The 16650-nt window shown below is 38.0% G+C and overlaps 1 protein-coding gene across 2 annotated transcripts in view; it reads left to right on the plus strand.

Moving 5' to 3' along the window:
• COL21A1 (collagen type XXI alpha 1 chain) overlaps window positions 1-16650 on the plus strand; it is a 214792-nt gene that overhangs the window by 52457 nt on the left and 145685 nt on the right. For both annotated transcript variants that reach the window (XM_043907044.1, XM_043907043.1), the window contains exon 2: window positions 14310-14426. In XM_043907044.1, the coding sequence (XP_043762979.1) occupies window positions 14339-14426 (88 nt within the window). In that variant the 5' untranslated portion in view covers window positions 14310-14338. The remainder of the gene's footprint in view (window positions 1-14309; window positions 14427-16650) is intronic.

Here is a 16650-nt window from a genome sequence, read left to right on the forward strand (position 1 = left end):
AGAAGAATAATGATCTAAACCTTTAAAAATGAATTAAGTACACAGTGCATATGAATTATATGAGGCCCCAAGTTATCATAAAGTAGTTCCAGGAAACCCTCTAGTGTATCATAACTACAACCTGAGTATGAGGAATGTTAATAAAATGCTTTGCACTGATGCTTTTAGAATTAAGAATGATTTAGCAGTAATTATTCAGGTTCAACCAGGTCTCTTAAACTCTCCAGGAAATTTGAATTGTAGCCATCCTATTCTCCAGTGTTCATTTGACCATTTCATAATTTTGAAACTCATCAAACTTGGTTAGAAAGATCAGAAAAAGAACTAACTACTCATAAAACATCATGCTAAAAGTTGTTGATATGGGCATACACATTCACTGAGTTTTAATAAAAGTCTAGAGGTATTTTATTAATTAGGTGGCCTTAAGTTTAATTTGAAAGTAGAAGCTGTAAGGAAGGGCAACTTAAAGAAGAGAAAGAAATTTGAATTTTCAGGGAATGACCCAGTGAGATAACATTTGTTTTTTTAAAAAGGGGGATAATTACACTAGTAGCTAGGTATGTCACCCATCCATTTAAGCTACAATCCCCAACCCGGTTCTAGCTCATGCCACTGCTCCAAATTTAGTTAATTCACTTAGAGTAGAAACACTGAAACCAGGTGAGGGGTTTTTTGTTTTGTTTTGTTTTCTTGCTTCCCAGGTGGCGCTAGTGGTAAAGAACCCTCCAGCCAATGCAGGAGACATAAGAGATGCAGTGCAATCCCTGGGTTGGGAAGATCCCCTGAAGAGAGCGCATGGCAACCCCCTCCAGTATTCTTGCCTGGGAAGTCCCATGGACAGAGGAGGCTGGCGGGCTACAGTCCGTAGGGCCGCAGAGTCTGACATGAGTCTAGCGACTTAGCATGTGTGCATGCAAATAATTCAATGCATTGCCTTCTTTCCCACAATAGCTGGGTGTTTACGCTATTGTCACACATGGTCTGTGAGTATCAATCTGCTATTAGCCATACCCAGGAATTTTGTGACATATTTTTTAGTAACCTCTGGCCATTAAAAAGTTTTAAACTAAGAAAAAGATAAAACCAATAGGGTTGGCTATTCATCTTACAAAACATTTAGAATAGAAAATTTGTGTTTTGGATACAATTTTTTTTTTTTATTGTATCTGTTACAAATATTTTCCTCCATTGGGTGGCTTCTACTTTTATTATATTTGTATAATAAACATTTATATTTTTTTCTTCAATTACTTAAGAAGGTGATGCAAACAAACCACCATGCTTCTATTATACCCAGTGAATTTTTTAAAATGGTGTATGTCATCTAATTCCCAGTCCATGTTCAGTTTTCTCTGTCTCAAAAATATGTTCAGTTTGTTGTTTCAATCAGGATTCCAACAAAGTCCACAATTACATTTAATCTCTCTTTTGTTTTTATGGCACTTGTTTATTAATTGTACAAATTTTCACTTTCACTGATTTCATCATCTTGGTGTCATTTAAGACAGGATGGAATTTCTTGTAATTGGGTAGATACAGAGACATGAGTAGTTTCAAGTGTTCTTTATTATTGACGGAAAATACTTCACAGACGGCCATGTGCTCCTATTACGTCATGTCTGGAGCAGCATGCATCTTACTCACTTTAATGATGCTCAATAAGGTAGGTGAGTGGGTTCAAGTGCCGTCAAGTAATGCGTGTGTTCTGATTTCGTCTCTGACCTTTCACCCAGTCATACTGGCAGCCCTGGCTTTCTTTGCCGTATTGTATTTATGAATATAAAGAAGGCTGAGCACTGGAGAACTGATGCTTTCAAATTGTGGTGCTGGAAAAGACTCTTGAGAGTCCCTTGGACTGCAAGGAAATCAAACCAGTCCATCCTAAAGGAGATCAACCCTGAATATTCATTGGAAGGACTGATACTGAAGCTGAAGCTCCAATACTTTGGCCTTGTGAAGAGCTGTGAAGAGCTGTGAGATGTGAAGAGCTGACTCACTGGAAAAGACCCTGATGCTGGGAAAGATTGAGGGCAGGAGGAGAAGGGGGTGATAGAGGCTAAGATGGTTGAATGGCATCATAGACTCAATGGGCATGAGTTTGAGCAAACTCTAGGATATTGGGAAGGACAGGGAAGCCTGGTGCACTCCAGTCCGTGGGGTTGCAAAGAGTTGGACATGACTTAGTGACAACAACTCATTCATTAGTAGTTGCAAAATATGATTTTTCTAATTCTGTTATGTTCTGGCATTTATTAACTGTTGCCTCATTAATTGTATTATTACTCTGAATTATTATCCATGTAGGAAAAGTAGGATAAATATTTGATTCTTTTTCTTTATTTGTATGCTAGCAATCTCCAAAGGTGACCCAAGTGTGGTTTTTATTTTTAGTATTTATCATCATGAATTCATAGGTTTAGTGTAGCCATTATCATTTTCAATGGTCAGATGGTCTTATCTTTAGCAAATAGGAACCCCTCAGTTTAGCTTTTGGGTCATTTTGATCTAATGCTAGTCACTCTTAAGACTTTCCTTGTTTTTAGAATGACAAGATTCCTCTGTCTCATGACCCTCAGACCTGGAATCTGCTCTTCTCCCTAAAGAGCCTGATTTCTTTTAATGGGAAATGGTATAAGAAACCACATTGGGGTACTAGAGTTGCTTACTGATGATTTTCTTCATATCACTTGGGCATTAGTTGCTTTCTTCTTCCCGTTTTCTTTTACCCTGGCTCCTCTTTTGTCTATCCATTTATTTTCTCTTTATTATCCTGTACTGCTTTTTCGCTTTACAAATGCTTACATTTTATTTTCTAAGTTGGCATACCAGGCACATCTAGGACCAGAACTCACATCACATGCGCTGTTTTCCAGCACACTTTTTGGTGTATCGTGGAAGAATTGGGAGATTAGGAAGCTGGAGTACAATTTGACCTGAATTAGAATTTCAAAATTTTATTAGCTTTCCCTTTGGAAATTGATGTCTTTGCTTTTCATATGCCTTACTGTAAAAATTAGAACCGAGTTAAGAGAAAAAAATAAAAATTAGGCTAATTTATGTTAATAAAAGAGGAATTTGAGGATAGGAAAAAGTGCTACATTTATATGCACAGTTTAAAATTACCAACAGGATCCCATGTCCTGATTTTAGTGGATTTGCTGGTACAGGCCAATAAAATACACTGTACTCCATGTTCCTTGACTATCTTTTACTGGCCTCCTTTTAAATGGTTACACAGACATGTACATTATTTCATTGCTTGAATATTTAGAAGCTGCTATGGCCAGATGGGATTTTAAACCTCCCCGCCAAACTTCAGTGACTCCACCAAGTCACTGCCATTCACTTTTTCTTGTATAGCTCTAATGGGTGCTGTGTGGTATACTCTATAAACAGATCAAGAAAGCGGTCTCCCACTCTGCAGCATGAGAGCAAATTCTGCAAAGTGTAAAATCATAGCTTCTTGGAATCTGTTAGCCTCCTGTCTACAGAATGAGGATTTATAATTACCTGTCTCCTTACAATACTAGATTTTTATTTAGAGAAATATGATAACAGATGTCAGTTGTTTAGTTAACCACGAACTGTTATACATAATCAAGATGGCCTTGGTTAATTACATATTTTGGGGAGCTTAATTTGACCTATGAAGTTCCAGAAGATATAACTTTAGTTGTGTTGTTTTAATGATTACTCACACAAACCAAACTTTTCATGTGTCCATGAACCCATTCTTAATTCTTTCACTGGTTTGCCAGCATTTTGTGGTTTTCAGTTCTATCTGTCCCAGTTGATACTTCTCCCACCACCTTAGTGACTCAGACAGCAATGCAGGAGACCTGGCTTTAATTCCTAGGTTGGGAAGATGCCCTGGAGAAGGGAATGGCAAACCACTCCAGTATTCTTTCCTAGAGAATTCCAAGGACAAGAGGACCTGGCCAGCTACAGTTCATGGGGTCGCAAAGAGTTGGACACGACTGAGTGACTAACACTTTCCTACCATCTTAGGGCTTCCCAGGTGGTGCTAGTGGTAGAGAACCCACCTGCCAATGCAGGAGACATGAGACATGGGTTCAATTCCTAGAGGAGGGCATGGCAACCCACTCCAGTATTCTTGCTTGGAGAATCCCATGGACAGACTGTAGACTATAGGCTGATAGTCTGTAGTCCATAGGATCACAAAGAGTAAGACATTACTGAAGCGACTTAGCATGCATGACTATCACCTTGATGCTAAAAATATAGAACACAATAGGAGTGTGTGTGTGTGTGTGTGTGTGTGTGTGTGTGTGTGTGTGTGTGTGTGTAAAAGCATGGAGTCCAGAATTTCAGTTTCCCCTCCTTTTCCTGTTTTACAATTTGGTTCAAAGAGCATATAAATATGTGCATGAGTGTTAGTGTCTCAAGAGGGGACTATTTTTAGTCTTCAAATTTATTTGATGGGTTTATGACCAAGCTTAGCAACCACATTTTGAGATGGCATTTTTCCCGACAGTCCCTTGTTTTCAAAGCTTTGTTGCATTCCTGGTGCTGCTCACGCGAATTCCCATGCCTTTCCGGCCACAGACCCAGTGAGACCCATTCACTGCAAGGAGAAAAGGAAGTTGCTCTCATTTGTATCCACTTCTCTCAGAAGTTGACTTACAACTTATTACAAAATAAAGTATTTATTTTGATCTTAACAAAATATTAGTGATAGTGGCAGTGGAACGTAATATAGCAGATATATATATATATATGTGTGTATATATATATTTAAATTGGAGTATAGTTGTTTTACAACATTGTGTAAGTTTCTGCTCTACAGTGAAGTGCATCAATTATATGTATACATATGTCCCTTCCCTCTGGACCCTCCCTTCCCACCCTTATCCCGCCCCACTAGGTCATCACAGGGCACTGAGCTACGCTCCCTGTCCTATGCAGCAGACTCCCGCCAGCTCTCTGTTTTATACGTGGTAATGCTCGCTCTCTCAATTCTTCCCGCCCTCTCCTTCCCCTGTGTCCACGAGTCTGTTCTCTACATTTGTGTCTCTCTTCCTGCCCAGCGAATAGGTTCTCTGAACCATTTTTATAAACTTAGAAAATGGAAGAGAGATAAAAAGTAAAAGAAGATAATCATCAATTGATCTCATTTCTCGAGAGTCACCTAATCCTTAAAGTTTAGAGATCTCTTTGATTTTGAAAGTTGGATGCTCTACCCAATGGGAAAACCTTACCATGATGCACAGGAGCTGCCCACCCTCCCTGGATTCACTGTGCATTCAGGGGGAAAGGTTCTCAATATAACATACCCTCCCTGGATTCATTGTGCATTCAGGGGGAACAGTTTGAGACATAACACACCAGGTGGGGTCCTGCTGACTCGGTGTAGCTCCTGCCCTTCCTCCCCTTCCTCTCTCACCTCTCTGTCACTAACCTTCCACCTGTCCCTGGAACAAACAAACTTGCTCCATCCACAGAAGGAAAGCTGGTCCTCCATTTCGGGCAGGATGGCTCCTTCATATTCCTTCAAGAGTCAGCTCACAGGGCAGCCTTTCAGATGCCTTCTCTGAGCTCTGTATTGAAATCAGCCCTTGCTCTGCTCCTGGCCAAGGTACCTTAGAGCATCTACCAGTGTCTGAAATGGTCTCATCAATCATTTATTTAGTCTTTGGTACGTAGGCACCACGAAAGCAGATTCCTTATCTAGTTTGGTCACTTCTGAATGCCCAGCACCTGAAAGAGTGTCTGTTACATAATAAGCACTTGAGAAATATTTGCTATTGAATGAAGACTGGAAAGAATTCTGGAGTGAGAGAATCTGAGTGTAAGTTCTGAGTCTGTTGCTTATAGAGTATGTGCAACAGGCCAGTCATGTTCTCTAGGTCAGTCTTATTTTCCTCAACACTTCCCAAGATTAAATGGCATAGAATAGTCTCAAGCATTTTACACTGTAAGTTTTCCTTATCACAATAATCCTATGAGGTTATAGTATATAGATCATCATCTCCATAGTTGAAAGAAGATTACAAATCACCGGTTTCATTTCCTTTTTTTGAGCATTAGAACACTGTAAGGATATTGAATTATAGTGGGTTAGGGGCAGTGTTAAATCTATAATCTGGATTGCTTGGTGGATAGTTAGCCTAGTATATATTTTCCATTAGCAGGAGAGCTCAGTTTAAATTCCTACATGCTATTAAAAGTAATTTCCCCCTTTATCCTTATTCATGAGGAAGTTCTTTAAGTAACATTTTTCTAAAACAAGCTTTTTCATGTTTAAGGACAGTGTGTGTTCCTATGTTCCTTAGAGGCCTTCATTCATATGAATAATCATAGGTGACAAACTTACTGAATCAGAGTCTGCCCTTTAATGAATCTCTTATTTGTGTGCATGTTGACGTTTGAAGGATGCTAAGGTTGCCTAATTACTCTCTGAGTAGTCAATTTTGAATGTAGAGATTCTGAGTTACGCTTTCCTATTTAGGGTTGCTAACTTACTTCTCTATAAGGGGAATGCATGCATGCATACTAAGTCTCTTCAGTCCTGTCCGACTCTTTGCAACTCCATGGACTGTAGCTCACCAGGCTCCTCTGTCCATGGTGATTCTCCAGGCAAGAATACTGGAGTGGATTGCCATGCTGTCCTCCAGGGGTTCTTCCTGACCCAGGAATCTAACTCACATCTGCAACTCCTGCATTGCAGGCAGATTCTTCACTGCTGAACCACCAGGGAAGCCCCATAGGGGAATAGGAAGTGTCTTTTTTCTTATACCAGAATTTCTAGAACTTTGGTGGACATTAGTCTATGGGAAGCTTTTTGTTTTAAGCGTTTGGCCCCTTGCCCTGCAATCTGAAGCCAGTGGGTAGGGTTAAGTCATCCATATGTTTAATAAGCTCCCCAAAAGACAGAAAAAAATGATAAAACTCAATATGCCTCAGTTTATATACTCCATGCATAAGTATGTGTACATGCCAAGTTACTTCAGTCATGTCCAACTCTTTGTGACCCTATGGACTGTAGCCCGCCAGGCTTCTCTGTCCATGGGATTCTCCAGGCAAGAATACTGGAGTGGGTTGCCATGCCCTCCTCCAGGATGCATAAGCATATGTCCAATTGAATAACTGTAAAATGTATTTGTTAAATATATGAGTTATGTTTCCATGGTGAAATAATATGGTGGTGATATTTATTTAATGCGCTTTTTATATTGTCTACATTGACAGTTGTCAACTAAAATATAAAGCAATTAGACAATTCACTTTAGCCCAAGGATTCTGAAGAAATTAAATACTATGTAGAAATAATGAGGATATTTTTGGTAGAGGAGCAGAATAGCTTAATTTGAGGTTTTGGAGAAGGAAGTTAGTCAATATTTATTAGTACATGTTGTTGCCATAAAACAGTACATTCTGGTGATGACTCACCAAAAATGCTTCTTTCTCAATGACATTTTTTGACCTTTATAAGCTCTTTGTTAAAAGGGCCAGCCTAATTTAAAAAATGATGGTGATGATTTTGGACTCATTGTTTTTCACTGAGGTATAAATTGTGTCCAACAAATTTTACAGCTTTTAAGCCTATTCCAATCTATGCACCCAAATATCATCACTGCAAATATGGACTATTTGTAACACACAGTATAGTAATTTGTGCTACATTCCAGTCTCTTCTCATCAAAGGCAAACTTTTCCTAACAGTGCAGTTTTTTGTTTTGGGACTTCATATACCTGGGATCATGCTCTGTGTATTCTTCTGTGTTTGTCTCCTTTCATTAAATAGAATATATTTAAAATTATTCATGTTGTTGAATATAATAAAAGTTTATTTTTTGTTGCTCTGTTCCATTACGTGAATAATCAACAACTTGTTTATCCATTTTCCTGTGGATGGCATTTGAGTTATTTTTAGTTTGGAACTATTATGAATAAAATTACTATAAACATTGTTAAAGTCTTTTTGTTGGCACATGTTTTCATTACTCTATTAGCGAAAGGATTGCTGGTCATAGTTTAATTTTGTAAGAAACTGAACTTAACACTTCTCTGAAGTGGTTACATCATTTTACACTCTTATCATACATGTGTGTGTTCCAATTTCTCCACATAGACTCATAAACATTTGATATTGTCAGTTTTTTAATTTTAGCCATTTTAGTGGGTGTGAAATGATATCTTATTCTGGTTTTAACATACACTTCTTTGGTAACTAATGATGAGAACCATTTAATATGCTTATTGGCTATTTCTATATTTTCTTGATAATTTAAAGTTTGTCCAAGACTTTTGCTCTTTAAAAAAATGCATTGTTTTCTGTTGATTTCTAGCAGTTATATAAGTTAGTCTGTGTATGAATCATGTTTTGTAAATATTTTACTCTAAATATTGACTTATTTTCTTAATGGTATCTTTTAATTTTGGTGAAATCCAATGTGAATCCATTTTTAAAATTGCTAATGGTTTCTATGTCCTAAGAAAATTCACCTAATCCAAAGATTATGAAGCTATTCTCTTATGTTTTCTTCTAGAAAGCTTATAATTTTAGCTTTACCTTTAGATCTATACTTCATCTAATTTTTGCATATGAAATGAGGTGGGGTCAAGATTTGATTGGGATTGTGTTGAATCTATTGATCAATTTGAGGAGGATAAAGATGTAATCAATTCTGAGTCTTTTAATCCAGGAATATAGATTTCTCCATTTATTTGATCTTTAATTTCTTTCAACAATGTATTATATATTTTAGTGTAGAGATTGTTCACAATTTTCAATAACTTTATTTCTAGGTTTATGATGCTTTAATAGTATTGGATTATATTGAAAACTTTCATAATATTGCATATATTATATCCCTCATTGTGTTGCCTGTATGTATATATATTTTTAAAAAAACTATTAACCTTGTATCCTGTGACCTTGCTAAATTTACTTACTGGTTCTGCTAGAGTTTTAGTAGATTTCAAGTTTCTATGTAGATAATCATGTTGTCTGTAAATAATTGCAGTTTTAATTCTTTGTTATAGTTTTTTTATACCTTTTATTTGTTATTTGAAATGTGGCACCGGCTAGGATTTCCTGTATATTTTTGAATAGAAGTAATGTGAGAATATGGCCTTAATTTTTACTGACTTGGGGGAGACTGCATTTCACCACTCAATATGATCTGAGCTATAGATTTTTCATAGATGGCATTCGTCAAATCGAAGAATTTTCTCCTAGTCTTAGTTTACTGAGGGTTTTATCATGAATGGGTGCTAAATTTTATTAAATAACTTTGCTGTGTAAATTGAGATGTCCACACAATTTTTTTTTTTTTTACTTTCTTAGTGTTGTAAATTACATCAACTGAGATTTGAATTTTTTAAAAAAGTATTTATTTATTTTTGACTGCCCTGGGCCTTAGTTGCAGCATGCGGGGTCTTCCTTGTGGCACACGGGTAGCTTGCGGGCTCCGGAGTGCGTGGGCTCTGTAGTTGGCAGCACGCAGCCTCTCTAGTTGAGGCAGGGGGTTTAGGAGTTGTGGCATGCAGTCTTAGTTGCCCTGTGGCATGGGGGATCCTAGCTCCTCACCCAGACATGGAACCTGCGACCCCTGCACCCGAAGCTGGAGTCCTAACAACTGGACCACCAGGAGAGTCCTGAGATTTAAACGTTAAATATTCTTGCATCAGTGAGCTCAGCCTTACTTGGTCATGGTCTTTTTCACATGTTGCTAGATTTTATCTGCTAAAGATTCATTCTGTATTTTTACATCCTTGCCTCATGAAGGATAATGGACTATAGTTTTATCTTTTAATATCTTTGTCTAGTTTTCTGTTAAAGTTATGTTGGCTTTATACTAGAAGTTGAGGAGAGTTTTCTCTTCCTCTATTTTCATTTAATTTTGCTTTATAAAAGTATTTATTACTTTTTTAATGTTTGGTAGAAATTACTGGTGAAACTATTTGGCACTGGAGTTTTATTTGTGGGAAAATTTTTGAATAAAAATTCAATTTCTTCAATAATTTCAATTTAGATCAGTTTCAGTAAATAGTGGGCTTCCCTTATGGCTCAGCTGGTTAAGAATCCACTTGCAATGCAGGAGACCTGTGTTCGATCCCTGGGTTGGAAAGATCCTCTGGAGAAGGGAAAGGCTACCCACTCCAGTATTCTGGTCTGGAGAATTCCAGGGACTGTATTGTCCATGGGGTCTCAAAGAGTTGGACATGACTGAGTGACCTTCACTTTCAATCTTAAGACTTTGACCATTTCATCTGCCTACTTATTATCCTTTAAGGTCTGTAGGCTCTGTAGTATCATCTCTTGTTTCAATTTTGACTCAGGTAATATATATTTTCTGTCTTATTTCTTGACTATTCTTGCTAGGATTTATAAGTATATTTATTTGTTAAAGAATGAATTTTTTACATTTGTTGTTTTTCAGTTTTCTATTTCATTGATTATTCCTTTTTAAAATATTTTACGTTTAATTTGTTGTTCTTTCTTTAGCTTATTAAGGTGGAAGCTTAGATATTGATTTTTCATTTTTCTTCTTTTCTAAAATACGCTTTTAAAACTAAAGTTTCCCTCTTAGTAGAGCTTTAAATGCATCATGAATTTTTGATTCTTTCTTTTTTTAAATTGATCAGTTGAAATGCTTTAAGATTTTCCTTTGATTTTCTTTTTAACTCATGAATTACTTAGAAGTACATTGGTTAATTTCCAAGTATTTTGGGATTTTTTTCCTTTAAAAAAATCACTTGTTTTATTAAAAAAATTTTAAACTAATTAATTTATTGTTTGTGGCTGTGCTGGGCCTTTGTTGCCGCCTGTGCTTGGGCTTTCTGTCATTGCTGCGGGTGGGACTACTCTCCAGTTGTGGTGCTAAGGCTCCTCACTGCGGTGACTCCTGTTGCAGAATATGGTCTCTAGGGCATGCAAGTTTCAGTAGTTGCACCTGTGGGCTCAGAAGTTGTAACCCACTGGCTTAGTTACCCCTCGGCTTGTGGAATATTCCTGTCCCAAGAATCAAACCTGTGTCCCCTGCATTGTCAGTCAGATTCTTAACCACTAGGCCACCAGGGACATCCTTCTTTTTCTAATTTAATGTCATTTAGGTCAAAGAACATAATTTGTGTGGTTTCATTTCTTTGGAACTTGAAGCTTGTTTTTTTTGCCAGCATGTGGTCTGTTTGGTGACTTTCACATGTACAACAAAAGAATGTATATTCTGCTGTTGTTAGGTGGAGCATTCTATGAATGTCCACTAGGTGAAGTTGGTTGATAATGTTTTTTAAACCTTTTGCACTCTTACCAGGTGGTGCTAGTGGTAAAGAACCCACCTGCCAATACAGGAGACATAAGTGATGTGGATTCAATCCCTGGGTTGGGAAGATCCCCTGGAGGAGGGCATGGTAATATACTCCAGTATCTTGCCTGGAGAATCCCATGAACAGAGGAGCCTGGCAGGCTATAGTTCATGGGGTTGCAAAGAATTGGACACGACTGAAGAGACTTAGCATGCATGCATGTACTCTTACTAATTTTTTTTGTCTAATTCAATAATTACTGAGAAATGAATGTTAAAATCTCACATTTTGATATGAATTTATCATTTTATTTTATTTATTTTTTAATTTAATTTTATTTTTTTCATTTATTTTTATTAGTTGGAGGCTAATTACTTTACAATATTGTAGTGGTTTTTGCCATACATTGACATGAATCAGCCATGGATTTACATGTGTTCCCCATCCCGATCCCCCCTCCCACCTCCCTTCCCATCCCATCCCTCTGGGTCTTCCCAGTGCACCAGGCCCGAGCACTTGTCTCATGCATCCAACCTGGGATGGTGATCTGTTTCACCCTTGATAGTATACTTGTTTCAATGCTATTCTCTCAGAACATCCCACCCTTGCCTTCTCCCACAGAGTCCAGAAGTCTGTTCTGTACATCTGTGTCTCTTTTTCTGTTTTTGCACATAGGGTGAATTTGTCATTTAAAAAAAATTTCCCCCATTTTTCTTCATGTATTCTGAAGCTTTGTTATTAGATATCTACATATTTAAAATTTTATGTCTTTCTGATCCATTACCCATTTTTTACCATGAAATTTCTATCTAAAATTCTTACTGTTGTTCCTTTGTATGTCATTCATTTTTTCCCGCTGGTCAGTTTTAAGAATTTACTCTTAAACTTTCAACTAATTATGCTGTACCTAGGTGTGACTTACTTTGTATTTTGTTTGCGGTTTGTTTGATCTGATTGGTGGCAGGGTTTGTCAATTGGAAAATTCTTGGCCATTGTATTTAAAAATATTTCTTTATTCACTTTATCCTTTCCATATGAGAAGCTAATTACCTGTGTGCTATTAATAAATGAAGACCACTTGATGCTGTCCCACAGAGTTCAGAAGCTCTGTTGCTTGCATGACTCACTCATCTTCCTATACCTTTGAGTTTAATTTGGTTAATTTCTCTTGATTTATCTTCAAGCTTACTGATCTTTTCTTTTGATATATGCACTCACTGCATTAGTTCTTTTTAAATATATATTTGCATTGGCATCTCATTCGCATATTTTTTCAATAGTTTGTATCCCTCTTCGAAATTTCATGTTTTTGTATACTGTTGTCCATCTTACTCATTAGATCCTTTAACATGTTTATCATGGTCATTTTATAAATCCTGCTTGGTGCTTCTGATATTGAGATCATCTCTTGTTGTTCAGTTGCTCAGTTGTGCGCAACTCTTTAGGACTCCATGACTGCAGCAGGCCAGGCTTCCCTGTTCTTCACTATCTCCCGGAGCTTGCTCAAACTCATGTCCATTGAGTTGATGATGCCATCCAACCATCTCATCCTCTGTCATCCCCTTCTTCTCCTGCTTTCAATCTTTCCCAGCATCAGGGTCTTTTTCTATGAGTTGGCTCTTCGCATCAGGTGGTCAAAGTACTGGAGCTTCAGCCTCAGCATCAGTCCCTCCAGTGAACATTCAGAATTGATTTCCTTTAGGATTGATTGGTTTGATATTTTGCAATCCTAGGTACTCTCAAGAGTCTTCTCCAACACCACAGTTCAAAAGCATCAATTCTTCAGTGCTCAGCCTTCTTTATCTCTGAATCTGCTTATATTGAGCGTTTTTCTCCTGATCAGAGTAAAATTTTCTTGTTTCTTCTCATATCTTGGAGGACACTTGGAAGATTTCTCTCAGCTTGTCAGTATAGTTTCCGCCTTTTGTGTTTGAGTTCCATTTCCTCTCGTGTCTCGCCACTGTAGTGAAGGCCCAGTGTGCCTTGGAAGGGCTTTTCTCGGTTCTGCTGCTTCTCCCCTAACCTTCAGCAAGACAAGGATTTGTATTTGAGGAGTTCCCCGGGTACCTGAAGAAGGAGAGGGAGGGAAAAAAAAATCTCTCTAGATTGTTTTATCCTGCTCTCAATTTTCTCTGTATTACTTGTCTATTCCATGTACCTAGATAAGGCTCCTGGGGAAAATTGCTGACTGAGGGCATCCTTGCTCTGTGGCTGGGGCTTCTCAGAATTCTAGTCTTCACACCAACTTTGGTTTCTTCTATACTGTGGCAAATTCTTCCTCCTCCTGGAATGAAAGGAGCCCTGGATCTTTTCTGTTCTATTAATAACTTTTGGAATTCAGCTCATTTAGGTTTCTATAAACCCTGTCTTTTCTGCTGGGTGTTAAAAGCCTATAGTTTATCTGGCATGTTCTCATTGTTGGGAGTGTCAGTCTTTGGCAACATTACACACTTTAACCAGGAGTGAAGTCCCGGGACTAACTTAGAAAACATGTTAAAGTCACATAGCTGAGTGCTGATGAGTTAATTAAAATAGAGCTGAATGTTTATAATTATTACAACCATTAAAAATGAAATCCCATCATTCAGTTTTATCATATAAGCTTTTTTTTTTTTTTTTTTTACCAGATACCCTTTGGGCATTTCTTAAATGAAAATCCACATTTAGAGAGAAGGATATGTGTTGCCCCTGAGATAATAGAAAGAACAGGATATGGCTCTACAGGCTGTGTTAAAAGAAGGGATTCTAGTAAATATTTTGAGAAAAGCTTAAAGTTTTAGGGAAGTTTTTGCTTTCCCAAGATGATTATGAATTAAAAAACTTATGTTCTTCCTCAGCTCCGATTCATTATGTTGTATTAATATATTTGAAATGTGCCTATTTGGACACATATGTTAATTCCAAGATTAGTAAAAATTAACTTGGCTTTAACTGGGTATTGTAGTTTCCAAATTCAAACTTACAATTGTTAGGTATTTATCTTTATTTTTCTAATATATTTAACTTTCTTTTTTCCCCTCTTTATTTCTTTTTAGGAGTCCTAAAGCAGAACAAAAACAGAAACATGGCTCACCATATTACATTTCTTTGGATAATTTTGGTCCTGCTCCTTCAGAATTCTGTATTAGCTGAAGATGGGGAAATAAGATCAAGTAAGAATTATCAGCATTGTCTTTTTTTGTTATCAACACATTGACTGGGGAAATGAAATAAAAGTAGCCCAAGTATTGGCTTTAAGGATCTCATTCTTACTGTCTTTGACGCTGTGATTGCCTGAAATAAATGAATTGCTATGTTACACATTAACTGGGAGGAAAAGCTATCAGAAGTCATTTTAAGAAAATTCTATGGTAATAGCTTATTTTATTAACCCACACTTGTTCAGTCATTTATATAAGCATCATGATATGGAGATAAAGTACCTACTCACAGGATTGATTACCAGGACCATCCTGTGAACTTATCTCATAGAGATAGCAAGATAATCTATGTAAATAACACAGGTGTATAAATGACTCAGCCTAGTGACAGCTCGATGTGTTGACTCTTATTCCACTGCCTGTAGGAAAGCTTGCATGGGAGAAGGAAAGCTGGGTTTTTTTGTTGACTGCACCTCGGGGCATGCAGGATCTTAGTTCCCTGACAAGAGACAGAACCTGCTCCCCTGCAGTGGGAGGTGGAGTTGTAACCACGGCACCACTAGGGAAGTTCCAAAGGCTGCTAATTGTAGTTCTGCAATCCAGGGCACCTTTTACAGACATCCTAGCATGCACACCGAGGAAACCAAAATTAAAAGAGACACACGTACAACATTCATTGCAGCACTGTTTATAGAAACTAGGACGTGGAAGCAACCAAGATGTCCATCAGTAGATGAATGGATAAGAAAGCTGAGGTACACATGCACAATGGAATATTATTCAGTTATAAAAAGAACCCATTTGAGTCAGTTCTAATGATGTGGATGAAACTGGAGCCTATTATACAGAGTAAAGTAAGTCAGAAAGAGAAACACCAATACAGCATATCAACGCATATATATGGAATTTCGAAAGACGGTAACAATGATCCTATATGCCAGGCAGCAAAAGAGACACAGATGTAAAGAACAGACTATTGGATTACCTGGGAGAAGGCGAGGGTGGGATGATATGAGAGAATAGCATTGAAACATGTATATTACCATATGTGAAACAGATAACCAGTGCAAGTTGGACGCCTGAAGCAGGGCCCTCAAAGCCGGTGCTTTGGAACAACCCAGAGGGATGGGGTGTGGAGGGGGTGGGAGGGGGTTCAGGTTGTGGGGGGTGCACCTGCATCCATGGCTGATTGGTGTCGATGTCTGGTAGGGGCCACCAGAGTGTTGTGAAGTGATTGTCCTCCAATTAAAATAAATAAATAAACATTTTCAAAAAGTGTGTTTATATTCATACTTTAAAACTTACAAATATAAGCTCTCTATGATAAATGAATTAATGTTCCTCTAACAGTAAAAAACAGGTTTGGCAACTTGATTCAACTTGACTTAAAATTTATTGAAACAATAATATTTAATGTTTGCAGAATGCTTTCATAGTTCACTCCACCCAAGCATTCCATGAGGTAGACACCCTTTGTTTTTGAGTGGGAAAAGAAATTCATAAACTGCACAGGCTTTGCATACATCTGGTTAGAGCTGGAGCTCATATTTGAACCCTGCTTTTCATCTTCAGTGGGCTTCCCTGGAGGCTCAGATGGTAAAGAATCTGCCTGCTATGCGGGAAACCCAGGTTCAGTCCCTGGGTCAGGAAGATCCCTTGGAGAAGGAAATGGCAACCCACTCCAGAATTTTTGCCTGAAGAATTCCATGGACAGAGGAGCCTGGGGGGCTACAGTCCATGGGGTCACAAAGAGTCAGACATGACTGAGCGATTAACAGTAACACTTTTGTCTTCAGTGCATTCCTTTCCTGTGACTCTGGTGATCCACCTCTCTTACAAGGGCATCTCTCAGAGTGGTATTTCATCTGGGGTTTATAAATGGCAGTACTTGCTTTTGTGTCCGTCCTCTTGGCTAATCTTGCAGTTATGAAATATATGCCCCATGGCCCTGGACTGGAGTAGAAAGGGCCAAGAATAACCCTGTACAAGTTTATGACCACTGAATCAAGTGGTACACAAACACTCGCAGTTCCAGGCACAACGAGCTTCATAGCATCAAAGAAGGGCAACCTCGAAGAGCCAGCAAACACAGCCTTCCTGTCCTGTCTCTCCCTCAAAACACCAATAAAAGCGTAACCCTATCATCCTCATCCAGCCTCCAAAGATAACAGGAGAACTGAGTTCCCTTGGGTGGGACAGTTTGTCTCTGGGCAGAATCCCATTTCTGCAGTTCCTG

This window comes from Cervus elaphus, chromosome 7, assembly GCF_910594005.1.
Source record: "Cervus elaphus chromosome 7, mCerEla1.1, whole genome shotgun sequence".
Classification (NCBI taxonomy): domain Eukaryota; kingdom Metazoa; phylum Chordata; class Mammalia; order Artiodactyla; family Cervidae; genus Cervus; species Cervus elaphus.